This window comes from Monocercomonoides exilis, assembly GCF_001643675.1.
Source record: "Monocercomonoides exilis strain PA203 chromosome Unknown scaffold2-2631571, whole genome shotgun sequence".
Classification (NCBI taxonomy): Eukaryota; Preaxostyla; order Oxymonadida; family Polymastigidae; genus Monocercomonoides; species Monocercomonoides exilis.
In genome coordinates, this window is record NW_027150547.1 from 2,561,478 (window position 1) to 2,587,500 (window position 26,023).

The window sequence follows — 26,023 nt, forward strand, 5'->3', positions numbered from 1 at the left end:
TTCAAATAAATAATCTAAATAATCGCTGTCCACCAACTGCTTAATGCATTTTCCTGATCCATCACTTGCAATTTCAATAAATAATCCGTATAATTCGTCTTTAATTTCATTTTTTGAATAAATGTCTCTTTTATTGCGTTCAGTTAAAAATTTCAAGAACTCTAATCCATCATCAACTTCAAAGGAATTGGGCCAAGAAAGCGCCATCGTCTTTACAAGCTTCATCCATCTTTTTATAACCTCTTGTTGCTTTCTCTTCTCCAAATTACCTTCAGTTTCGTTGTCGGTCAATGTATACAGCTTCATCAATTCTTTTCTGGCTGCAGACAAGAAATGATAATCTTTAATAACAGAAAGATAATCAAAAAATGGATAAGATATTGTAATGATAGCAAGTTCCCAAATAATTTGAAGTGATTCTGGTGAAAGCATGTTGCAGTTTTCATTCATTGTGATCATATTCAAAAAATCATTATGATAAGATGAATAAGAAATTAGTTTGTTAAAATCTGTGAATTTTTAAAAAATTAAAAGGAAAGGAAATCTTCTTAAAAAATGTCATACCTTGCAATCTAATTTTTGTGAGTGAGCATGCTGCAATTTCCAATTCCTCTCCAGAACCCTTTTCATTCATCAGTTCTTTGATTGTTTTTATGACATATGGTACGCATATAGACAGTGCTTTGTCAGCATTGATTTCATGTTTATAAATAAACATGAGATATATTTCACATGAAGAAAGCAGCTTTTTCTGTGCTTCATCTGTTATTATGTTGGCGTACGAAGAAATTATTTGCTTTATTCTTTTGGAGAGTTCAGAAGTGGTTAACATATCTCCTGTATCAATGTCAAGCTGCCAACAACAATATCCAAGTGTTCTTATTACTTCAAATATCACAATTTCATCAATTTTCCTCATGTTTATCATCTTTTCATACTTTTTGTATGGCATTTTAAGAGCGCACTTTTGGAGGTGTTGATCATCAATTTCTCTAAGCTTTTTACATAGGTGTTTAATGTTATCGACTTTATTCGATTTCAGCAACATTTTAAGCTCACAGTCATCTTTTTTATCTTAATCATAAAAACATCACAATTTAATATGTTAAAGAAAAATGTAGAATAAAAGAACCGAGTTTTTGCTTTGTTAATTCAATATCATTGGATAGATTTTTTATATGATGCTTTTTCACATCTGATGAATAAGAAGAACCCATAAGTTTTGTGATATGAAACAGATTATGTTTCATGAAACAATTTGAATGATCAAGAATAAAAACAGATTTGTTGTTACGAAATACTATACATAATGAAAAAATACATATTCTTTGAAAACCTTCAAAATGATAGAACTTTCATTCATTTTGTTTTTGATAAATATAAAATGATGATATGAAAAATTAGCAATTATTAACTATTTCTTACTGATATAATTCTTTCATCGTTTTCCATTCAGCAATGAGCTCGTCCAATTTCTTAACAACTGGCTTCTCTTTCTCTGGAGCTCCTCTTGTTCTCACGGCAACTGTGCCTTCTTCCATTTCTTTGTTTCCAACCACCAGAATGTAGTTGAATTGCTGCATTTGTGCGTTTCTTACTTTTGCACCCAATTTGTCAGTGGATGTGTCCTTTTCGACTGTAAATCCATGAATGCGTCTGAGGGTGTCATAGACTTTATCAGCATACTCCTCCTGTTGTGGTCCAATGTTGATCACAATAGCCTGGCGTGGAGACAACCAGAATGGCCACTTCTTGTTGAAATGCTCTGTGATGATTGCAATGAATCGCTCAAATGAACCCAAAATGGCTCTGTGGATCATCACTGGGCGGCCGTAGAAGTTTTCGTCGTATGGCTGCTCCACAAAGTTGTCGCCTTGTTCAGATGGACCGCTTGGAGTGGCTGATGATGCTGATGCTGATGGTGTTGTTGAAGACGAGGCTGGCTCTTCGTGCGGAGCAGAAGATTCTATTGGAGCTTTGCTTGCTTCTTTGCCTTCTTCTTTCTTCTCCTCCTTCGATTCTGGTGAAGACGAAGGGGCTGCTGCTGCTTTCTTTTGATAGAGCAAATTGAATCTGCGGGGCAGTTGGAAATCCAACTGCACAGTTGCACATTGGATCTTGCGGGCGAGCGAGTCGTGCAAATACACATCAATCTTTGGACCATAAAACGCACCACCTCCAACATCAACTTCAAATGGAACACCACTTTCTTTCAAAATGCGCTCCAATTCCTGTTTTTGGTGGGGGAAAAAAAAAAGAGTACAATAATAAATAAATAAATAAATAAATAAATAAATAAATAAAATTCAAACAGCTTCAGCTTGGTTCCACTGTTCAATGTCTCCAATGTATTTCTCAGGACGAGTTGAGAGGCAAAGGGAATGCTTCAGTCCAAAGATGGTGTATGTCTCTGCCATCATACGCAAGCAGCCTTTCAATTCATCTCCAACCTATTATATCCATGGCGTTATCAATAAGAAGCAAAAAAATCAAATAAACGATAAGGATGCAATGACAAAGAAAGCATAAATATTTTGTATAGATATAAAAGAAAAAACAAGCATACGTCTTCTGGTTTGCAGAAAATGTGAGCATCATCCTGTGTGAATCTCCTCACACGAGTAAGTCCATGGAGGGTTCCGCTCAGTTCATTTCTGTGGCAGCATCCAAATTCTGCCATTCGCATTGGCAGATCTCTGTAGGATCTTGTAGCGTGCTTGTAAATAAGGCAGTGGCCTGGGCAATTCATGGGTTTAATTGCAAGTGTGCGCTTCTCGCTTTCCAGCACAAAGATGTTTTCCTTGTACTTCGACCAATGACCGGAGGTCTCCCACATCATTTTGTCGAACATTTGAGGAGTCATAACTTCGATGTATCTGAATTCTCTCTGTTTCCTTCTCATGAGCTCTTGAAGAGTTGTGTATATGTGTGTGCCGTTGGGAAGGAAAAATCCAGATCCTGGTGAAAGTTCGTGGAAGAAATATAATTCTTGTTCCTATAAATGATTATGGATGATTTTTGGTGTTAAGCATTTCACAGATTTAAATGAATAGTACAACACACTCTTCCAATTTTTGTATGTTCCCTATCTGCAGCCGTCTGAAGTTTCTTCCAATCCTCAAACTGATCGTTTGTTTCAAAGCAGACACCATAGACACGCTGAACTTGTTCTTCTTCTTTTTCAAGAGTTGGGAAAGTTGCGCTTGTAACCTTCACAAGTTTGAAGAACTGGCATTTCCCTGTATTTTCAACATGGGGTCCACGGCACAGATCCTCAAACTTACCGCATTTGTAAGTCGTTCCATTTTCGCTTTTTTCTTTGATTCCATTAAGAAGATATTGCTTAAATGGATTTCTTTTAAAAATGTCTTTCAATTTGTCGATAGAATATTCCTTTCTTTCAAATGGATACGCTTTTTCAACAATTTCTTGCATTTTTGTTTCGAGTTGTGCCAATTGCTCATTTCCGATTGTTACTGGTCTGGAGAGAAAGAAAACAAAATTTGATCATTATGAAAGTTTCAAATTATTCAAACCTGTTCTTTTTATCAAGTATTTCTCCTTCATAAAAGAACTGGTTGCCCTTTAAAGCGGGTCCTAAAGGTAGAGTTCATAAATAATAAAATACTCAGAAGAAACAATACCATATGCCAAATGAGTGTTTGGGAAGAGGTCGCAAATTGCATAACCCAAAACATGAGCGCAGCTATGACACAAGCGCATGCTTGAATCTTCTCCATCACATTCAGTTTCAAAAGACTCCTGAGGTTCCGCCATTCGATAACTTTGCTTTTTGATCTCTCCCATCACGTGCATTTTTCGATGAAAAAATCTTCTTTTGATCACTGTTTAAGGTTCATGACTGAGTTGTATTTGTTTTGTGCATTTTCTACATTTAATTCAAAAAACTTCAAACTTCAAAATTTAAAGTTGATTTTAGAAAAAAACATCGAAATAATAAAAAAATTAAAAAAAAGAAAAAATGAGAATAAAATAATAAGGGGAAATATATTTCTCTTCAGGCATTTTCATTGAAATTTTTTGCACTTTTCATTGACTTTTTGAGAACAAAAAACACAACAAAAATATATCCATTTTTTGACATTCGTGAAATGTTTCAATTCATTATGTTTTAATTGACCTATTTTCGTTTGTTTTAATCATTTAGCATAAGCTTTAGCCGAAGTCAAAAAGTTGAACAAAATTTCAATAAATGCAGATCTTTTTCAAAAAGATTGAGTCATTGCGAATTGATTCTCTTCTAGGTTAACGATCATTGTTTTTTGACAGTTTTTTATTTTCATATTTTTTAAAAGTTCTGCAAAAAATATATCATTCCAAGAATATTTGAATCATTGTTTTTTCATTTTAACTGAAAAAGACAAAATATGGGTTATTATTTTTGAGATCTTATTTTTTTCTGTCTAAAATTTCGGTTGAAAAATTTCTCTTGAATATCAACAAAAGAATACTGAAAAGTGAAAAGACTTATAAAAAAAACATCGACATCTTTATTATACCTCAAACAATTGTATGTTAAACAGTTGTGACAAATACACAAATTGAAGGCATTATCTCTTCCAAAAGACAAATAACGTTTGAAAAATCGACACCTCGAAAAAAGTTATGATTTCAAAAGAAATCACCCATATACAGAAATAAATATTCGTGAAATTCAATACTAATCATTTATAACAGTTCAAACAATAAAAACACTAAAATGTTGGATAGATTTCATTCTTTTTTATAAACATTATTGAATTGATGCATCACAGTGGAATGATTACAACAGAAAAAATAAATAAAAATCAAGATAATAAAGCCAAAAAAAATTTATTGAAAAACATAAATTCACTTTTTCATTCAAAATTTTGCTTTTTCCATAAGTATTTTGTTTTTATTGAACAGAAATAACAAACAAAAACTGCTTGTCATAAAAAAAACAAATCAAAAACAATAAATCAATTGTATGAACGTTTTTCAAAAGAAAGCGAATGAAAATATACACAAAATATGAGTTGATTTAACATTCATAGTTGCAAAATAAAGTACAATATTTGCTTGGCATTGTTAAAAGCGATTAAAACAAAAAAACCAATTCCAAAAAATTGAGGCCTATTAACATTGATAGAGTTAAAACATTCAAAGAATATATAGAAAATGAAATAATAAACAAGATATATAAAAATAGATAAAAACATACTATTTGTTCACTGGGGCCAGAGCAAACATGTAAATTTCTTGATTAAAATTGGCATATAACCTTTTATTAATTGATCAAACAATAGATTGACTTATTTTCAAAATGATTGAGTCATTTGCGAAAAGTTGAATTAAATTCAGAATGATCACTTCTTTTCGAAATGACTAAATAATTCTCGAATAGGTCTAATTACAACGATGCCTGTTTAAGGAAATATTAATCAAATTTATTTTGAAATCTGAGAAAGCAAAATAAAGTGATGAGCGAAGCAGTTTTTCAATGCCTTGAACAAAAAAAGCTTGAAAGTCCGTACTTCCCCCCACATAATGAAATATTTGAATCAATCAGTGAATTGTTTTTCATCAACTTAAAAACTGATGTTTCTGTTCATTGGAATTGATAACGTTAATATTGTGAACTCACAAATTTAACATCATCTTTATCGAATGTTATTTATTGATAGAAAAAACGAAATGAAATGAAATGAAAGGAAAGGAAATTGGTCACAAATCAATACATTAATAGAGCCTCATATAATGTGACATGAAATCCAAATAAAGACTTCTCCCTTTTTCTTTTGTTGAAAAAACTTTTAAATATATTCTTTTTATTCATATGTTTTTTCGGAGAGTTGATTATTTGAAAGTTTTATTTCTTTGGAGACGAATAATTCACTAAAAAGAAAAGACAATGATTGACGTATATAATGATTACGTTTTCGACAATATTCAAAGAAAAATGATTTCTGAAACAAGTTTTTTCTTTTCATTGTTCATATATCAATATTTTTAGTGAATTCTCAAACCAAAATTTTTGTTAAAGTCAAAAAATGGATAAAATAATAATCATCTGTTGATATTTTTTTGAAAAGTTTTTTTAACTAATTTTCTGGTGAAATTAAAAATTGAAAATTTTCAGAAAAAAATTGGATACAACTTGCTTTACTTCACAAGAAAGGAAATATAGTCAACGCAAAAAATACAGGACAAGATCGATATCTCAATAACCACAAGAGGAATAATTCTGACAATTTTCCTCAAAATATATCTCATCAATACAAACTCATTTAATACACAAAACTTTCAAAAAAGCATCGTTTGTGTCCGATAAAAACTGATATTTAAATCTCGTAGAAATAAAATTTTGAGTTTCAATAAGATTCATCGAATATATTTCTCTGAGCACAAATGAAGCTGCTTTGAAAGCTTTGTATATTAAATGAGTTTGTATTGATGAGATATATTTTGAGGAAAATTGTCAGAATTATTCCTCTTGTGGTTATTGAGATATCGATCTTGTCCGGTATTTTTGGCACAAACTGTGTTTCAAAAAATGAGTATTTCAAAAAAAGTGTTATTTTCTTTTAATAATTACAGCTCCTTTGTCTTTAATTTCTTCGTTTATATATATCTTTTCTCTTTTTTAATATGAAAAGAATTAGACATTCAATAAGAAAATTTTTTTTGAGTGAAGGAAAAATCAACAATTTCATCCAACAATAACGAATTTAAAGAATGAATTTTATTTTTTGTTTAGTCAAAAATGTGATTTTCAAAAATGAGAAAAAAATAACTATTATTTTCCAAAAAGGAATAATTCATCATATTTGTCATTTATTCAATTCAATAATGTTTTATTGAAAAAGATAAAGAATTTCTTTGACATTTATGGAAATATTTAAAACGAATAATTATTTTTCTTTTATCGAAATAAATGATTTATTATTTAAAAATTTCATTAAAAATTTTTTTAATCTCAAATAATATCTTCAAACTTTTTTGTTTACTAAACACAGAAGAAAATACAAAAAGATCAAAACTCAATCAATTGAGTGACACTGCATTTTAATTATTATTCACATTATTTTTCTATGGTAGAATTTTTGTGAGCATAAGACAGCATATCACATGAAGAAACCTATAAAATTTATCAAATAATGATATTGCTGTTCAGGGTATATTTTTTATACAATAAAAAACTATTTTTATATAATAATAATAATAATAATAATAATAATAATAATAATAATAATAAAATAACTTTTCAACGAAAAATTAAAAAAATATAAAATAAAACCAATTGCATTAAATTTAAACATTTCATTACATTTTCCAGCCTATCCATAACTGAGAACCTGTTTGTTGCACGTACTCTGGTTCGATACAATTGATTTGACATGGAATGTTAAATACATAAACGACGAAATTTGATGGAATTGAAGAAATATGAGTAAGAGTTGAATTTTCTTCGTCAGAAAGAAAAGGAGGAGTAAATTGTAAAAAATGTTCTGATGACAATGTTGATTCTAACTCATTTAAAATGTTCAACGATTTGTTTGCAACAGCTTTCTGAGTTTCGAAAGAAGATTCCATTTCCTTTGAATTTGCTTGAGTTAGAGATGATTCAGTTTGTTCGCTTCCTCCTCGAGAGATATAATTGCGTTCATCATTTAAAATATGTGTTTCTTGAACTGCGATAGGTTCACTTCTGCTGATACATCCAAATTCACTCTTGAGACCTGATTCACCATAAATGATTAATGTTGATTGAAAAGTAATATAATCAAAAGTTTGTAGTGGTAAAAAAGGGATAAATAAAACGATATGATTTGGATCTTCTGAAAAATTCCCTTCAAATTGGATCTTGCAATCTGTAAGCGTTTTGTCTTTGCTCAAATTCTTCCCAATTACAAAATTTTTTGCTTCATGAATATTCGAAGTTCTATTATGATCAAAATGTTTATTTTCTTGATTAACTCCTTGACTATCAACTTGTGTGTTTTCTCCAGTTTTATTTCTACTTTCAAAAATTTCTTCTTCATGAAATCCATCATCGTAGTACATGAAAAAACAATGAAATAATGTATCAGTAACCGAATCAACGAAAATATCAGCAACCGTATCATCATCGACAACGGATTGCACTAAACTCAGCGAATTTTTTTGCTTTTTGATTTGTTTTTTTTGCGAAAACTCTTCAAGTTCAGACCATGACCATCCAATTTCCATTTGATTAGTATTTTGCAAAAAAAAATCAATTTCCTGATGCATATTCTCGCAATCAATCAATTCAGGATATAGTAAAAGTCCAGAATATACTTTTCTTCCTGCTGAATCAAATAGTTTATATTCAATATAAAACATATTATTGAAACATACATGTATCAAAACTTGTTATTGAATTAATTTTTAATTGCTCAGGAAGTGTTTGCATGCAATATCCATGCTTTTTTGCTCCAGATACATAATAATATCTTAGTAGATTCGATAAATATTTCCCAAGAATTGTAATTGATATATTGTATGGATTTATCTTTCCTTTTCCATGCTGAATTTTCATAGAAAACAAATCGAACAATACAGTAGCAGGAACAGCCAAATGAGCTTCATTTGGCTTGTTAGAAAATCTGCAAAATATTCTGAGAAAAAGAAAAAACATCTGTACGGTATCAGGCTGATTTTTCAACCAATAATGCGAAGGAAGAAGTATAACAGTTGGTTTAATGTTTTCTTCCATACGTCTTTTTGGATCTTCCGAAAAATACGAAGGACGGAAGTCAATATCCATTTTGAAAAATAAAATAATAAAAAATTAAATATTTCGAAAACAATATTAAGTAAAAAAAGATCAAAAACTCGAATGTGGAACATATTCAAAAATTGTTATTAATAGAACTTCCAAATAATTATAACAAATATTTTTTGAAAAATGAAAATTATTGATCCTAACCATATGAACCTATTTTAATTGACGAGTTTAATTTTAGTCTTTAACCCGGAAGATAGATTTAAAAACGCAAGCTGTATAGGGTAAAGAATTGACATTCAATACGGTTGACACTTAAAACTATGACAACTTTTTTTTCGGATGCACAATTTATGCCAGGAACACCAACACAAAGTTGTCTTTTTTTTGCTTTTTAACTTTCATTTTACATGTATTTTTCTTTTTTTTTTGCCATTTCACCAACTGCATTAATAAAGTTTTTGACGGAATCGAGAACTATTCAACGAATTATTGTGAATTGCTTCCATCGTCAAAACAGGCTGAAACAGACTTTATTGTGTCACTTATACCGCATCATCCTACAGATAACATTGCTCAATATCAACAAGCGTTATACCCCATAAATGATGTCGTATATTTACCAGAATTTTGCTCCGAGTCATTTCAACAGTTTATACCAACTCAAGTTGCTCCCCTTTCAATTGAATCTTCTCCATGGATCCCTCAGAAAAAGACACCACGAGAAGAAGCAATACGTCATCACAAAAATTCACAAAAACAACAGAAACAATCGATTCATAAACCAACACCATTAAAACCACAAAAAACAAGTAAATTATCAGCATCATCTGCTGCATTTTATCCTCCATCATTATTATTACAAAACCATAAAAACACTACAACAAGTCATCCACATGAACCAACAAAGATAACTTCTTTAAATAAAGAATTATCCACTCACGAGCAAACACGACATAATGATCACTCTTTGAATGAAAAATCAAAGGCAAAAGTTTCGTCTCACCATTTAAACCCCAAAGCAAGACCATTTTTCCCTCCTTTTCCACTTCCTCATTCATCATCTTCTGCTCCTCCTATTTCAAATGCAAATATCATAACTTCAAAGAGATCCAAACACTCAACCAAAAGTTCAAATTCAAAAAAAGAGACAACGTCTGCTCTTGCTTCAACTCACACTTCATCTTTCGCGATGCATTCCACTATAAAAGCACCATCAACGCCAACGACACTCACAAATAGAACACATTCACATCACGGCACAGATCTGCCTTCGCCTTTGTGCTTCGCATCGCACCCTTCTTCTTCACCTATTCTTCTCGTGTCGTCTGGCAAAACTCAACAAGCGTCGCACTTCCATCATCATCAGCAGCAACAACAACAACTTCAACAGACAAATCCCGCTTTTGGATCGACGCTGCCGTGGGGTTCGTGTCGCTTTGAAAGCGGAACTGATTCTTTGCCTTCGCTGCCGCCTATTCCTGATCTCTCGGACAGCGAAGAATGCTTCATGAATGCACACAGCATCCATTCAGATGAAGAAAACACGATTCAAACGGACACTTCAGAAGAACGCGAGAAGCTCTCGAATAAGTTGGACGAAGAGACAGGAAGAAACATCGAGTCAGAAAGTGACTATTCAACAAGTTCGCTTGATGACTTCGCTCAAACTGGTGCCCCAGATGAAAACATGTGGGGAGACAGTGCTAACACAGACACAGCTAATGCGCTCATTTCAGCTGCTGAGGTGAATAAATGTGATGAATGTGCTGATTCTTATCAATCCAGAAAAGGCTTTGATAAAGATATCCTGAAAGCTAATGATGGAGAAATAGAAGATGACATGTTGATACCGCCTCCTCCTTCTGTTCCTCCTCCTCCTTCTCCTCCAACTTCTCCTATATCTTCTGAACTTTCTGACCTACCAAAAGTTCTTGAATTGATCCAAAGAATACCACTTCCCACATCTTGAATAAATTTAAGTTTTGTTTATGTGATAATTTAACTGCTTTTTATTAAATTTTAATAAGTTATGTTATAAGCGTATGTTATTATTTTATGCTTTTAGAATAATATTTCTTTGATTTCCTTTTATTTAAAACGTTTGTCACATTTCCTCCCTTATTTTGATTCTGATAATTTATTGCACTACGTTTATTAATTATTCTTTCCCTTTTTTCCCATGTGAATCTGCCTATTATTATAATTTTTTCCTTTAAGTTATCACCACATAATCTGCTTAATTTTCATTTTCAGTTTTAATAATTTCACCCAAAAGCTTCTATTAAACCACAAAATAGAAGTAAAACAAATTACAAAATAATTATTTCTTTTGTTCTCTTGCTTTTTAATATTTTTAAAATTTGGAATTACATCGCAAAGTTAAAACGCGAATGAATTTGTTGGAACAGAAAAAAAAAATGAAAAATTTCGTAAACAGTAAGCCAAAAGAATGTTTACTCCAATGCTGCGATACATTCAATTTCAACCATTGCTCCCATTGGCAATTGCTTCACAGCAAATGCAGATCTTGCAGGAGGTGCTGAAGGGAAGAAAGTTGCATAAACTCCGTTCATCTCTCCAAAATCGGCCATATCAGCAAGAAGAACAGTTGTCTTAACAATGTTCTCCAATTTTGCTCCTGCAGCCTCCAAAACAGCTGAGATATTACGAAATACTTGAGCTGTTTGTTCTTTAATTCCACCTTCAACAAGTTTCTTTGTTGCAATGTCAATGGGAATTTGTCCGCTCAAAAATAACAGATTTCCTACTTTTCTAGCTTGGCAGTAGGGCCCAATTGGCAAAGGTGCTTTATCAGTGAATATAACAGAAGACATCGAAAATCTTTCCTTTTTGTTTCATAGCCATTATAAATATTCAAATAAGTCTAAGTTGGGAATATTATGATCAGTTCATTTCATTTACAAATAATTTGAAACTGTGAAAGCTAAATTCAATAACTGTTTTATAAGTTAAAATTTCACAACAATATTTTGACAAACATCTATGACGTGTTAAAGTTCTTCCTTCTTCAACGGAATTTTACTCTTTTATCACAGTTTAAGTCTTTCTGTGTAATAAAAGATTCAAAAAAGAATGAATTACACCCGTTAGTTTAAATTTATTTTTTTGAAAATATTAAAAAAAACAATTAACCAAATTTGAATATTTGTTTTTAAACACAAATATATATTTTCAAAACTTTTTGTGAAAAAATGATTTAGAATTTGTCCAACTTCAATTACAATGAAGTACACTCTTTGCATATGTGCTTTTGTGAATAACGATTTTCATAAATCTTTAAGAAATCGCCAACAAGTCGAATGAACCACGAACTGCTCCTTTATTCCATTTTTATGTCGTGACCAACTATTTCAGATGAATTGACAAAAAAATTTTTTTCCTTGATAACAATTGAGGAAACATATCCTTTGGAGTTTAAAATTACACGTTATGAAACAAATTAAGTTTAGGAGACAAATTATCTGTTAAATTCTTTTTAAGATAAATATGGAAAACAAAAAGAAAACAACTTGTACACACATCGAAGAATGCTTTAGAACGTTTTTAATTGCACAATTTGATAAAGGTATAATCTTGCTGAAGATTTTTCTTCTGAAAATTCGGTTTCCTGAAGCAATTTTTGAAGGTATTAACATATTTTTTTATCTTTAACCTTTCACTTAGAATGTCAAAAGTCATTATTTCTTTCAAAAAATAGAAATGAGCATATGTTTTGGATGGTCATATTTCGTTTGTTGTCATTCACAGTTTCGTTTACAAGAATTTGTTCTGAATAGTTCTATCAATGAAGATGATTTGAAAATAAAAAGGAAAATTTATTTTGATAGCAATTACATTCTAAATTTCATGATTATTGAAGGAACAGAGTGTTTAGTGTGTTTTTTGCTTCCATAGCAGCCACTCACAACGCTACATATTCATTTTTGAAAAAATCAAAAGCTTGATCTCAAATGCCTTTAAACGAAAAAATTTCTTTCAACACCAACTTTTGGTTCATCTTGATCTTTCCATATCGAATTCTTCTTATAGCGAATTATCTTTTCCAATTAAGAAGGAATTTGCTTCTCTCGCAAAATATTGGTCGATTTGCATTTTAATATTGCAAATTATCAGAAATGATTATAAAAACAGAACTATTTCTTTTGCTTCTTTTCAGTTGCATGGAATTTCAATCAAATAACGCAATTGATGGAATTCAAGTTCAAAGAATGAGGCAAGATTTCAATAAAATAGAATCTCTCAACGAGGTTTTAACAAAGAACGACATATGCAATGAAATTTCTAATAAGTTTGGATTGAATGATAAGCGCTTTAAGGTTGGAGAAATAAATCACTGTTTTCATTTTGGAAGTGTTGTTTGTTCAACAGTTATTCTTCATAACTCAACATCCAATAACTTGCATATCACATTTTCAACTCAAAATGAAAGAGCTATTTTGAATATTTCTGGTTCGTCTTTGTCAATTATTTCTTGCAGAATAATATGCAGTGAAAGTCTTGAAAATTCGCTCTTCTACGGAGAGGGATTAACAATTATCACAAATTTGACTATGAGATACTGTTCTGAAAACTCTTTGAAAGCAAGCATCTTCAGTTTTAGCTGCATGAATTCTGCTTTTATCGTTCAAAATTCCATTTTTTGTGATAAAATGTCAATTGAAAGAAGCTTTTTGCTGAGTGGAACAGTGGGATTTGAAAAGGTTCAAAATTGCATTTTCAGAAACATTTCACAAAAGGGCGAGATTGTTGAACGAGTGAAAAATGAAGGAAGTTGGAGAGAAAGTTTTATGGAAGATTGTTTAATTGAATGTTCTAAAAATGCTCTCGAAGGTGGGATTTCTTGTGGATCATGTTATTCTTCTTGTCTTTTCTGTAGAAACACTTCATTTATTGGAAATACGAGAAGTGACATTTTGTCTTCGAGTCAAAGCAGAATTGACACGACAGAAACGCAATTATATGAAAAAGTCGAATGGATAAACTGTAATGCTTCGTGCGGAGGAGCAATTTATATTCATGACAATTTTGGTGCTTCCTTGACAGTTAACAACTCTTCATTTATCAGGTGCAATGCAACTTCAACTCGAGGAGGAGGCATTTATGCAGTGAGTATCGCAGGATGTTTTGTGAAGGATTCTACATTTGAAGGCTGTTATTGCGTTTCATCAACAAACAATGGAGGAGCATGCATTGGAATGGAATTTTTATCTAACCAGGCCTTCGTTGAAAACTGCTTATTCAAAGATGGATGGTCAGGGAACGATGCAGGTGGTTTGGGAATTTGGAGTTCAATGACAACAAGAACAAAAGACTGCGTTGTGGATTGTTCATTTGTCAATTGCAGTGGAAACGATGGAAATTCTGACGGAGGTGGATTCACAAGTTGGAGTCCAAGTGACAAAATAGTTTTGCGTAACTGCTTATTTCAAGATTGCTTAAGCTTGTATTGCGGAGGCGGTTTGTCAATCCAGGTTGGACATTTTGAAGGAGAAGCATTATTGTTTTGCTTTTTTCACAATAATTGTTGCCCTCGCGGGAATGACATTGCAGTGAGAGACTGTAGCACTTCCTCGAAGATTGCTTGGTGCTTCACAACACGAACAGACGGAAATAGGTATTATGCAGACGAAGATAAAAGCGAATGGCTTCCTAATGGAGGAAGAAGCAGATTTGTTGCTTCAAAAGAGATTCAAGCAAATGCAAAAGACACATTCAGCTGTGGATTGAATGAAAGCTATACATGTCTCACAATCAGCCATTGCCTTTCCCAAATGATTGTGGGGTTTGTGGAGGAAATCAAGGTGTTGAGTGGAACAGTTGTGGAAGGCAAAGGAATTGATATTGGGGAGAAAACGATCACTGTGAATGGGGCTTCTTCATCTGGTTCAGCCATTGAAACAAAATTTGAATCAAATGGATTGAGTCTGTTTTGTGTTGGAACAGGGGAATTGGCAGTGAGTGATCTGTCAGTGGTTCACAATTCATCGTTTGAAAACAACAGGCAATGCAGACTGTTTGAGGTTGAGGGAAGTGGGTTGATGGATGTGAAGAGAATGAATATATCGATGGATGCAGCTCATTCAGAAGAAAGGAGCATTCAAAACTCACTTGTGAAACTGGAAGGGGGAGAACTGAAGATGCAAGATGTGAGATGGGAACAAACATTCAGCACCACAAGTGTGATGTCACTTTCTCAAGAATCATCTGTGACATTGTCTCTGGATAACTGTGCGTTCAGCAACATTGTGAGAACAACAGCAGGATCATCGCTGATGAGCGTGAGTGAGGGGTTATATTCAATAACTCTTGAGGGATGCACGATTGATGGGTGTGTGAATGAAGACTGTGAGTTTGGAGGGGGAATGATGGCTGAAGTGGGAAGTGGGAGTTCATTGAATGTGAAAGGAGGCATTGTGAAGAACTGTTATGCCTCAGCCACACAAGGGAGAGGAGGAGGAATCGGGCTGAAAGTGAAAGATACGAGCGCAGATTTTTTAATATCATCAGCATTTGAAGGGAACAGGGCCAGATGGGGAAGTGACATTTTTGTTGACTCGATCGATCTGGAGTCAACTGCAACAAGTGGGAAGATCACTTCATTGACTGCTTCATTGGAAACAAAGAGCAAGATGCAGGGATATGAAAATGGGGATGAATCGTTCCCAATTCCATTGTGTGTCTATTTGTGGAACAACTTTTCTCCACCAGCGTTTGTTGGAGGGGGATCATTGAGCCATGATTTCTCGAAGTGTGGATTTGAAGAGTTTCCGTGTTCGTCCATTTCGAAGGCAGCGTCGCTCCACTTTGAAGGGAAGATAAAGGATGTTGCTCTTCTTGAGCCATTTTCCTTTGAGGAAGAATTGGAGTTGACTTCGAATGAATGGAGCATTACATCCAAAGAGGATGAGATGAAGTGCGATGTTTCTGATCAGAAAGAGGGAGCTCAAAGTGGATTGATTGAAAACTCAGTCAGTGTGTCTGTGACAGGAATTGTATTTTCGATTACAAAATTGCTGACCTTTCATGAAAGTGTGTTTGAGTGCCATTTAGGGAAACTCACACTGAATGAATGTGGGATGGAAGGAGGGGATGAGACTATTTCGACTGTGTTTGTGAAGGCTGTTGGAGGGGTTGTGGAGGTGAGTGAGTTTGGATCAAAAAGTGTTGCCAAATGGGGTTTTTCGTTTTTCATTGTTGAAGGTGATTCTAGAAGCAAGCCTTCGATGAATATGACGAACAGCAATTTTGGAGAAATCTCATTTGCTGATGGATGTGTTGTTGAGTGCCACAACGGAAATATCGAAGAGATATCTGGTTGCACATTTTCATCGATTACTCGTTCAAAGAGAAGTGGAGGATGCATCAGCATTGTGAACAATGAGGATGATGATGATGGAAGAGATTTCAAAGTGGAAATTAATGACTGTACATTTGAAGGGTGTGCTATTACTGGAGAGGAGGGAAATGAGATTGGAGGAGGTGCACTCTTTTGTGAAGCATCTTCGAAAACGAATCTTTTGATTAATTTGTGTAAGTTTTATTATTGCAGAGCACCATATGAAGAGAGAAGTGTTGGATATGGAGGAGGAATAATGCTGAAGATACTGAAAGAAGAAGAAGGAAAGGCAGGGTTTGTGATATCCTCATTAGCTTTTTCATCTGGGAAGCCAAACAATGCGAAATATGGGAAGGACCTGTTCATTTCATCTCCATCGCTTATCAGCAGCATCAAGAACGAAACTCTGCCATTTGTGAATGATAGATTGGAGATGCTGACAGAAGATTCGATGAGAGGGTATGATGGTGAAAACAGAGAGTGCGCAATTCCACTGATCTATTTCTGGAAAAAGGTTGGGTCAAATGTGCATGTTGATCAGGAAGGAAACAATGTTGTTGTGTGTGGATTGAGCGAGTATCCGTGCGGGTCCGTTGATTATGGGCTGAAGAGAGGGAGTCGTTTGGGGATTGAGTCGATTGCCATTCAGGGGACTTGTAATGTGAGGAGCGAAATGAGAATGAGTGGGATGAAGTTGGAAGGAACAAATAGGGAATCAGACAAAATACAATTTGTGAAAGAGATTGAAGGGGATGAGGATGCTGTCGTTGAATGCAAAGGGATTGTTCAATTCAATGGATTGGGGATTCTGATTCCCAGTTCCTTTGACAATGGAGCAAGCATCCTCATCCAGACAGGATCAGATTCAGTCAAAACGAGTGTTGTGTGCTGTTCAATTAACACAAGTGACAACGTGATTGGTGAGGTGTCATTTGTTCTGATCAGTGCATCGAAAGGAATTGTTTCAATTGAAAAGACAGAAATAGTTGGATTCTCAACGATGCATGAGATAATGAGCATATCAGCTGATTGTGTGACAACCATGAACAATGTGATATTTAAAGATATTTCATTGAGCGGGAAAAGTGCAATTGCAATGAGAGAAATTGAGATTCCTGGAAATGGAAATGATAACTCAGAAGAAGAGCGGATTGTTCTGTTTGAGCAATGTTCATTTTTGAATGTGAAGCACAGTATGTCAAGTAATCCTTCATTTCTTTTCTGTGATGTTCCAAATGAAGTGAATTTGAAAATGGAGAATTCGACAATTGATGGTTGTGGATCAACAAGCTCGAATGAAGGAGGAGGAGTGTTTTTCCTTCTCAATGAGAAAGGGAGTTTGGAGATTAATCACACAAATGTGACAGAATGTTTCTGTTCGAATATTGGGAGAGGCGGAGGGATATTTTTGAAATCACAAAGTGATTCACAGAAGGCATTGCCATTTGTGCTGTCGAACATCACATTCAAGGGGAATGTTGCACTGAAGGGGAGGGATGTGTTTGTGAAGTGCACTGATCTTGACTCGCAGATAAGTGAATCACAGTTCTTGATAAATTTTGGGGAGCCATTTGTGAGGGAGCTGGCGATATGGGGTTGCACAGCAGACAATTATGGGGATGAAGAGGATCTATTGGGGAGGGTGTATGTGTTCAGAAGTGAATTCATGTTTGTGTCTTCAATTGTGGAGAACAGCAATGACAGCAAGAACTGTGGGGAAATGAAGAGTGCATGCTCATCGCTGAATGTTGGAGTGAGCCACATCATCCCATCAGATTATTCACTGCTGTTTGTTTGGAATGAAACAGTTTTAACTGGTTCATGTTCAGCTCAGAAGGTGACAATCAAGTCGATGGAAGCAAACAGAAATGCTGAGATAAAAGTGAGAGAGTTCGATTTGGCATGTGAAGGAGTAGTGAGAACTTCAGAATCTGTTCGATTTGAGAAAGTATCATTTGTTTTTAGTGGAATGAGAAATATTGTCTGCTCGTGCTTAATACATCAACTGAATGGATCTCTTATTCTGGAATCTGTTTCATTCTTGTTTGAGAACAAAACAAAAGAGAATTCGCAAATCATTTTTGACTTTTCTCTGATTGTTGTTGAAGAAGGGATTTTTCAGGCAGATCGGTGCAGTGTTGGTCACTTGAGCTTCTCGAAGACTGTATTCGAGATATTTCACTCAAAAATGGCAGCATTTGAGGATGTGGGAGTGGATGATGTGGAATGCAAGAGTTCGTTGATTGAATGCGGGAAAAGCGAGAAAGTGAGTGTTTCGAAGCTTACAGCCACAAATATTTTGTTGGAAGATGAGAGCCTGATCTCACTTGAAAACAGCCACTCATCACTTGTTTTGTCATTGGTGTTGTCATCATTCACAAACATCAGCCGATCGAGTGATGGGCCTTGCATTGTTTGCACAAGTCATCCGATAGGCTGTTTTGAGATGTGCAACTGCTCTTTTCATGAGTGCTCATCAGAGTTGCCAAAAGGAAGCCAAATTGCGATGGCATTGGTAGAGAAGATATTGATTGAGTCGTGTGTGTTTGAAGGAAGTTTAGAGGAAAGAAACGAGAATTATATGAATCAAGAAGAAGAGATATGCAGATGGAATGGATCTCTTGTTGATGTCGAAAAGAGTTCTGTGATGATAAAAGATACAACAATATCAAATTCACCAGAAGGTGGAATAACAATGAGTGGAGGAAATGTGTTTATTGAAGCTGGGAATTTCTCAAATAACAATCCATCTATTGAAAGATATCCATCACTGAGAAGAAATATCATCTGTTCAGACTCAGGAACATTGAATGTGCTGAGTTTGAAGGGAGGAGATGGATTGAAGGATAATACTTCACTTTGGATGTTGAATGATGGATGCAGTTTTGAAGGGATTGCTTCAGAAAGGGATTCATCATTCTTTATTCCTGTGTTGGAGAGTGTGGAAGCAAAGGAAGAGACAGATAGAATGAAGCTGACATTCAAAGGGATGCTTCTTATTCCATGCAATCTGTCATTCTCAGTTGTGAAGAGGAAAGGAGAAGAGAAAGAGATTGAACATTACGATTTTGATTCAAATGGATTTTTATCGGAAAGAGAAGCAGAAGGAAGTGTGGCAAAAGATCTCATCAGCAGTTGTGGAAATGAAATTGAGGTGAGCGTACATGTTTTGTTTGGGAGATCAGAATCTCCTTCTTCAACGCACTCGTTCATCCTGAAGAACAGAAGCGAACCAGAATCAAAAAGAGATGAAAGGATTGCTGAAGGAGGAAACGAAGGAAAATCGTCGTGGGCGCTGATTGTGATTGTTATGTTGGCTGTGTTGTTTTTAATTGTCCTCATTGTATCAATTGTGGTAACTCTTCGATGGATGAATTCAAAGAGAAGAACAAAAGAATTAGAAGAGATCGTAAACGACACAGTGAAGAAGGATCCGAAGGCATTTGAAATGGTGACGATGGAGATGTCTCCCGAGGAGCAGTGGAGGAGAGCGGAGAGGGAGGCAGAAAAGAAGAATGAAGAGAGGATAAAGAAGAGAGTGTACGAGAAAAGCTTGGGGCACTCAGAGTCATCTGAACATCTTCTTTCCGAAAGCGGCTCAACAGAATACATTTTGGGGAGAGATTCAGACAAGATCCCTCAATGGGCATTGGAGAATGTTGAGGAGGAAGAGACCAGAAAGCGAACACCGTCACCATCCATTTCATCCACTTCAACCACAGACACTTCAGACACAGAATCCACATTTGTTCGCATGGAAGATGCGTGCCCAACCACTTCATCGATGTCGAATCTGGTGGATGCAATGGCCTGTTCGTCTCCTCATGAGAAACTGATTGTGGACTTGAGAGATTCTCTGTTCATGCTGCTTCATGGGAGGAATGAAAAGAAGGAGATGGCTATCGGCACTCTGGAGGAGCGGGTGATGACTGGTGCTCAGATCCTGTTCTGGGTGGCCAATCTTGCTCTCCACTCCTTTGATGAAATGGAAAATCCTCTCCAATCACTGGCAAATCTGAGTCCTCACATTGTTCTTTTCTCAGAGCACATGGTGATCTGTGTTGCCCTCCACTCCGACTGCTCATCAGACTCCGACACTTCATCCTCCATCTCTTCATCAACTGTTGTGACCTCTGCCAGTGATGATGATGATGGTGACTCTCTTCCCTCATCAGCGTTTGAGGATGAGGATGATCTCAGGAAGGAGTGCATGCGGTGGAAGGCGCCTGAGCTGCTGATGAACAAGAAGATGGGAGCAACGAAGAAGTCGGTTGTGTTCTCGATCGGGATGATGCTGTGGGAGTGCCTGACGCTGCAGATCCCGTTTGGGGAGTATGAGCCGATAATCGCTGGGCAGAAAATACTGAATGGAGAAAGACCAAACATGGATGTTCTTCAAGATTGCTATTTGAAGAGAATGTTGAAGAGTTGCTTCTCTGAGGCATCAATTGATCGACCATCGCTCAATGATTTGAAGCGAGAGTTTATCAAGTATTTTCCTGCAGGCTCAACAATTCCAACTGTAACAGATGCAATCATGATTGAGAAAACGAGTGGAAGCAGCAAAGGAGAAAAGATTAGTGAATAATTTTGACTGTCAACGTGTCACGGAAACTTATGTTGAAAAGAAAAAAAAAATTAAATGACGAAGAGAATTTGACCTTGTTGAATATTTGTGAATGGAAGTTATAAAAATATTATATATTTTTGTCAAAAGTGATTTGTTCATCCGAACTAATTTTTACTTATCTATTATCTCTCTGGTTATCAAGTTGGAGAAGAAATGACATTTCAAATTTGGTGTTATTATTATTATTGTGATGATTGATGTTTTTATTCAAAAAGCTTAAAATATTGACTTTTGTGAAAAGATGTTTGTGATCAAAGAAAATAATATTCTGTGATTTTTTTGTTGGAATATTATTGTTAAAAATCATTTTTTTTCATTTTGTGTGGATAGATTACATTTGCTTGTATTGCAAAATGTGCCATAAAATATTACTTTTTTGGGCTAATGAATTCGTGTGAAATCTCAAGCAATCTTTTAATATTTGAAGCCCAATTAAAGGCACTATCTACTTGGTATTTGTAAGATTTTTTTGAATTTTTTGAAAAATAATTTCAAAAAACTGGAAAGCACCTTAAGTTTCCGAATTATTATCGCATTTTATTATTGTAAATTTTTAACAATATTCTTATAAAGTTTTAAATACGAAAAAAATGTCATGAAACAAAAAACAGAATGCAGCAAGCATTTACAAAGTCTGAAAAAAATATTCAACTACTATCAAAAATTAAAATATTAAACAAATAGCTTTTCTATAAAAAGAAAAAGTATTAGTTGTAAATATAGGTTAGAGAATGATCAATTAAGAAACGAAGCAGAAGATGGCCCATTAAAATCTGAAAGACGAATCGGAGAAAACATTTCTGGATCAACCTCTGTAAGATGATGCTGGGAGTCGCTTAAGGATTGCGCAGCAGAAGAGCATCGAGACGAAGCAGATGCCTTTGTGGAGATAATGCTGGTATTCGATGAATCCAAAGAAGTTCGAGAAGAGCTTGAAGGAGAAGGAGGCGTTCCAGATGAAATTGACGATGAAAAATGATGGACACACGATGATGTACTGTTGCTTTTTGATGGGTGCTGTTCATGAGCGTTATAAAAGGTCTGAAGGGTGCCGAATGATGAGACGTCTGAAGGTTTTGAAGATTGCTGCTGAGCAGTTGTGATTTCTGAAGTTGTTGCAGAGGAAGCTTCTGTGAAGATGGTGGAAGTAGCTGGCGAAGTGCTGCAAGACATGCAGCGAAGCGACTTAGAAACCGACGGAGAAGGTGGAAGTGAAGTTGCCCGTGGCTGTGAAGGCGGACAGGTAGGAAATGCTTCCTGAAGCTCTGAGTATGAACTGTTATTTGTGAGTATCTGCGCCAGCGACTTGTTAGAATATGAACGGCAAAACGAACGTGAATGAGTTTGTGCAGCAGACTCCTTTGAGTTAAAATCAGATGCTTTCTCGGTGCATGGAACAGACAGCTCGTATTGATCCAGCTTATCAGAGTGCTCGCAGGAAGTTGTTTGCAGCGGCATTTGAACTACTTGCTTTGAATCTGTCGACTGCTCAGAGTGCATTATACCTTTCTGCTTCAATTCGAGAAGTGCGTCTTTGACAAACGTGTAATCAGGAGTCGGGCAGCTTTCGCTGGCATCGTACTCTTCAATCGCATTTGGAGTCGCAAGATGGCTTGGGTTCATCAGTTGATACATGTTTTGATACATCGGAAATTGAGGCAAAGCACGTGAATCGTCATGAGGAAGCGGTTCATCGGCCAAATCGTCATTTTTCATGTTTATACAGCTTTCGTTTGTATCGGGACCTGGAGGACAAGAATTTGAGGGTGGAAAAGTTATTTGAAGCATTTTAGCTTCGCATTTTCGACGCATCTCTTCAGTCTCGTCTGATCCAACGGGCGCGCAAGGTAAATTATTGGCTTCTTCTGCTACAATAATGTTAGCATTTATTGTCGGTTCATCGCGTTCTATTTTGTTGGGGTCCACTTGCTGCATCTCCTTCTTTTTCTTCCTTCGAAGCACAAAAAACACAACTGTCATGATTGTCACTGCCGCTGTCACAGACACCGCTGCCGCTACGCTTCCGACGACAATCTCTTTCGACACGTTTCCTGCGCCTTTGCCTGTTCCGTCGTCTGTTCTGTTTCTGAGGCACACACTTGACGTTTGAGATGTGCACGAGTCATTAGCGCGAAAAAGGATAGCTGCAAATACAAAGCAATTGGCGGGGGCATTGCTAACAAGAGACGATGGAATTGAGCCGATTGCTGTTGTCTCGTTGAGTACAGACGTAAAATGAAATGTGTATTCTTCAGCTTTCGATCTGGCAGGCATTTCTATTGCTTTGCTATGTTCCGCAGCTACTTCAAAATAGCCTTGCTTTTCTAATTGTTCTGAAGAAATAATGATTTGAAATGAAAGATCGCAAGGAAAAAGTAGCTGACCTCGGAATGTCAACTCCAAATCATCGTTTATTGCCTGAGAAGTGACTGTTGCGAGAGAAGGGATGAAAAACGGAGAAGATCTTTCGGCAGCCAGTCCGATGAAGGTGCATCCTTCATTCATGAACCACATTGATGCTCCGCTTCTTGCACCATCGCCGCTCTGAAGACTTTGCACGTCGACGCTGCCTGCTCCTTCACACAGAAGATTCTGAGAAAAAGAAGGAAACGCATCAAACCCGATCTGATTGCTCTCAAAGCGGCACTGCTGAATAGCAACGCTGCTTCGATAAACAGAAATGGCGCCTTTGGAAGAGCGAGTAAAGGAGACCGAATTCAAAATGGCTGTGCAGTCTTCAAAATGCAGAAGCGACGAAGCAGAAATGCAAGTGAGAGAAGAAGACGAGTGAGAAGGTGAATGACGCAAATGAAATGATTCCTTTTTCAATACATACGGATGATGAAGTGAAGTTTGTAAGGGTAAATCTGAGGTGGGTAAATGAAGAACAGAAGAGGCAGCATACTGTGAAGATGCTGCCATAACAGAAACAGATCGATAAAAGTTGTCCGGATGTTGTGAAATGTTGGAGGCGTTGCTAATTTCAGGAATATCGTGAAGTGCCGAATGAAGTGACCTGTTATGAAATGGGGCAGAAGGTGAGAGAGAAGAATCAGATAAGCCATCTGCAGAACTTAACTGCAAATTGGAAGAGGAAGAAGAGAAAGTCGAAAACGAAGTGTTATTGATGCTAACATTGGGGCAGTTCTTGAGAGTGAACAGTGATCCTTTGTTATTCGTGTAGTGAGCATTGCGCGAGAGGATTCCGTCAGACAGAGAAACATTAGAGCACGAGGAAAAAGACATAAGCGGAGAAAAAGTGACTAATTGGGAGGCCAAAGAATGAATTTTAACGGAACAGTTCGATATGTTGAAGAGACAGAACGAATAAAACAGCATCGAATGCTGAGAAAAGAAAGAATGCCCGCTGGAATTATCAGCCGCTGAAGAATTAGAACGTGCATCAACTAAAAAAGGATAAGCTCCGACGAGCAAGTCAGACAAATGTATATCAAGAGAATTGATGGCTGTGCTTATCATCACATTGTTCAATGCGAATCTTCCAGAAATCACTGCAAAAAGCGCATTTCCGTTGCTCAGCTGGAATGTTGCACCAAACCCCAAAATAAGGTTGGAAATGCCGCTGTTGCCAGAAAAAAGAAAAGCAGAACCCGAAGCAAAAGACTGTAAAGAAGATTCGAACATCAGGCAAGAAAAGTTGCATTGCTGATCTCCGTTCGACCTGAGTTGTTGTTTTAAAGAGAGATCCCTAATGATTCGTGTGAAGGAGCAAGAAGACGTCTGTCCATCAACCGAAGAACTGATTAGGGTGCTTTTGAACTCGTAGCAGTTGGTGATCGAGTAAGTGTTGGTAACAATGAGCGTGTTCTGTTCGGCTGTCTGTGCGGCAGCTGTGGAAAAGGTGTCTGTAGGAGGAAAATGCAGAAGAGCCTCGCCAAGCGTTTTGCACGGCATGTTTTCTTTTCCGCAGAAGATCGAGTCAACACCGTCGGAAGACGAGAGAACCACGAAATACCACACAAACACGATGCCTTCAGATACAAGATCGGTGACGTTGAATGAATGAGAATCTGTTCCGCAAACAGAATTTGTAAGATCGTTGTCAAGGGGACTCATGATGAGTGAAAAGCAAGTTAGCTTCATTTGCGCCGGTAGATTGTTGTAATAAATGAATATATCCTTTCCATACGTTGCAGAATTGTTGCACATCCTATCATATTTGAAATCGAATGGCTCCAGTGAATAAAATGAAGATGGAAGCGATGGTGAAGACGGTGAGATAGGAACTGAATAATAATAATATGAATGAAAAGAAGAAACTGGAATTGTTAGATTAATAAACACAGCTCCTCCCAAACTGATTGATTCCTCAAATGCCTTGTTATCTTCAATGCACACGCATCCCTCAAAATAGGAATAAGATATTTCCATTCTATCTCCTTCTCCCATAATCATTCCCAGAGCACCTCCAGCTAAGCAATATTCCGAAGAAACAGACTTTGCTGAGACATTGCAGATGGTCAGATCAACTGGTGTAAGCGAAGGCGGAACAGAAGGAGGATTTTGTGGTGGTGGATAAAGTGTGTTGAGAGCGGTGAACACAACAGGCACAGCAGATGATGATGAGATATTGCTAATGTTGCTGTCGCATATTTCTATGATGCGCTGAACTGAAGGGTCGTATGCGAGGTTGAGGGACTCAAAAAGACAAATGAGAGATTTTTGAGTTGTTATTTCGCTGAAACTTGTGTTGCTCAGTCGGAGTGCTCCATTTACGACAACAAAGACATAACAAGAAGCAACGGACGAAGAAGAAGATGTGATACGAAGAGTGTTGACAGAAATAGAACCAAATTTTGCAGGGGTCGTTGAAGAAAGCAAAAAAGTGGGTGCAGACAGTGAAGATTGCAGGAGAGAAACGCGGATGCGAAAGATGGACAAGGAGCCTGTGCTGACTGAAAGGAGAGAGCCTGACTCGAGGCTGGACGTAGAAAGTGTCGAGGTCTCTGCCGTACAGCCTTCAATCACTAGCTTTTTGCTACTTACGTTTCCGCCTTGAAATGTCGTGAAGGTTCCTTCTCCGAAAATAACCCTCGAAGTGCTCCTTTCTCCGTCGTCGGCGTAGTTTACCGCCTCAAAAAGCGAGCTGCAGGGAAAGATCGGACTCGCTCCGCAAAGAATTGTGGAGTCTCCTTGAGACTGAAACTCGGCAACGTATCGTTCAAAAATCAACGTGGATATCCAATTGTCGCATTGAATGCCTCGAGACTTTAGAAGAATTTGCGCTCCGTCCTGATTTGTAAAGGCATCTGAAAAGATGTTTTTATCCAATCCACAATGAGGT

The 26,023-nt window shown here is 36.1% G+C and overlaps 5 protein-coding genes across 5 annotated transcripts in view; 2 read left to right on the forward strand and 3 right to left on the reverse strand.

Moving 5' to 3' along the window:
* Positions 1-1,271: 1,271 nt before the first annotated feature.
* Positions 1,272-3,816, reverse strand: MONOS_1005 (putative threonyl-tRNA synthetase; the record flags this gene model as incomplete). Its single annotated transcript, XM_067862459.1, has 6 exons — positions 1,272-2,231; positions 2,313-2,450; positions 2,567-2,995; positions 3,064-3,481; positions 3,537-3,597; positions 3,645-3,816. The coding sequence occupies 6 exons, from the start codon at positions 3,814-3,816 to the stop codon at positions 1,422-1,424; spliced, it is 2,028 nt and encodes a 675-aa protein (XP_067736069.1). The 3' UTR covers positions 1,272-1,421.
* A 5,117-nt stretch (positions 3,817-8,933) lies between these two features.
* On the forward strand, positions 8,934-11,056 carry MONOS_11437 (uncharacterized protein). The gene is made up of 2 exons (XM_067863966.1): positions 8,934-9,103; positions 9,187-11,056. The coding sequence occupies exons 1-2, from the start codon at positions 9,052-9,054 to the stop codon at positions 10,698-10,700; spliced, it is 1,566 nt and encodes a 521-aa protein (XP_067736070.1). The 5' UTR covers positions 8,934-9,051; the 3' UTR covers positions 10,701-11,056.
* Positions 11,051-11,597, reverse strand: MONOS_11438 (putative endoribonuclease L-PSP). The gene has a single exon (XM_067863967.1). The coding sequence runs from the start codon at positions 11,563-11,565 to the stop codon at positions 11,185-11,187; it is 381 nt and encodes a 126-aa protein (XP_067736071.1). The 5' UTR covers positions 11,566-11,597; the 3' UTR covers positions 11,051-11,184.
* Positions 11,598-14,043: 2,446 nt separating this feature from the next.
* Positions 14,044-21,223, forward strand: MONOS_11439 (uncharacterized protein; the record flags this gene model as incomplete). Its single annotated transcript, XM_067863968.1, has 3 exons — positions 14,044-14,134; positions 14,183-19,027; positions 19,187-21,223. 3 exons carry the CDS (start codon positions 14,044-14,046, stop codon positions 20,674-20,676), a joined length of 6,426 nt encoding a protein of 2,141 aa, XP_067736072.1. The 3' UTR covers positions 20,677-21,223.
* Positions 21,224-21,232: 9 nt separating this feature from the next.
* MONOS_11440 (uncharacterized protein) overlaps positions 21,233-26,023 on the reverse strand; it is a gene marked incomplete at its 5' end in the record, with an annotated part of 5,627 nt that continues 836 nt past the window's right edge. Inside the window, 2 exons of the mRNA XM_067863970.1 lie at positions 21,233-23,051; positions 23,103-26,023. The exon at positions 23,103-26,023 is cut by the window's right edge and continues 566 nt beyond it. Of these exons, the coding sequence (XP_067736073.1) occupies positions 21,454-23,051; positions 23,103-26,023 (4,519 nt within the window). The 3' untranslated portion in view covers positions 21,233-21,453. The remainder of the gene's footprint in view (positions 23,052-23,102) is intronic.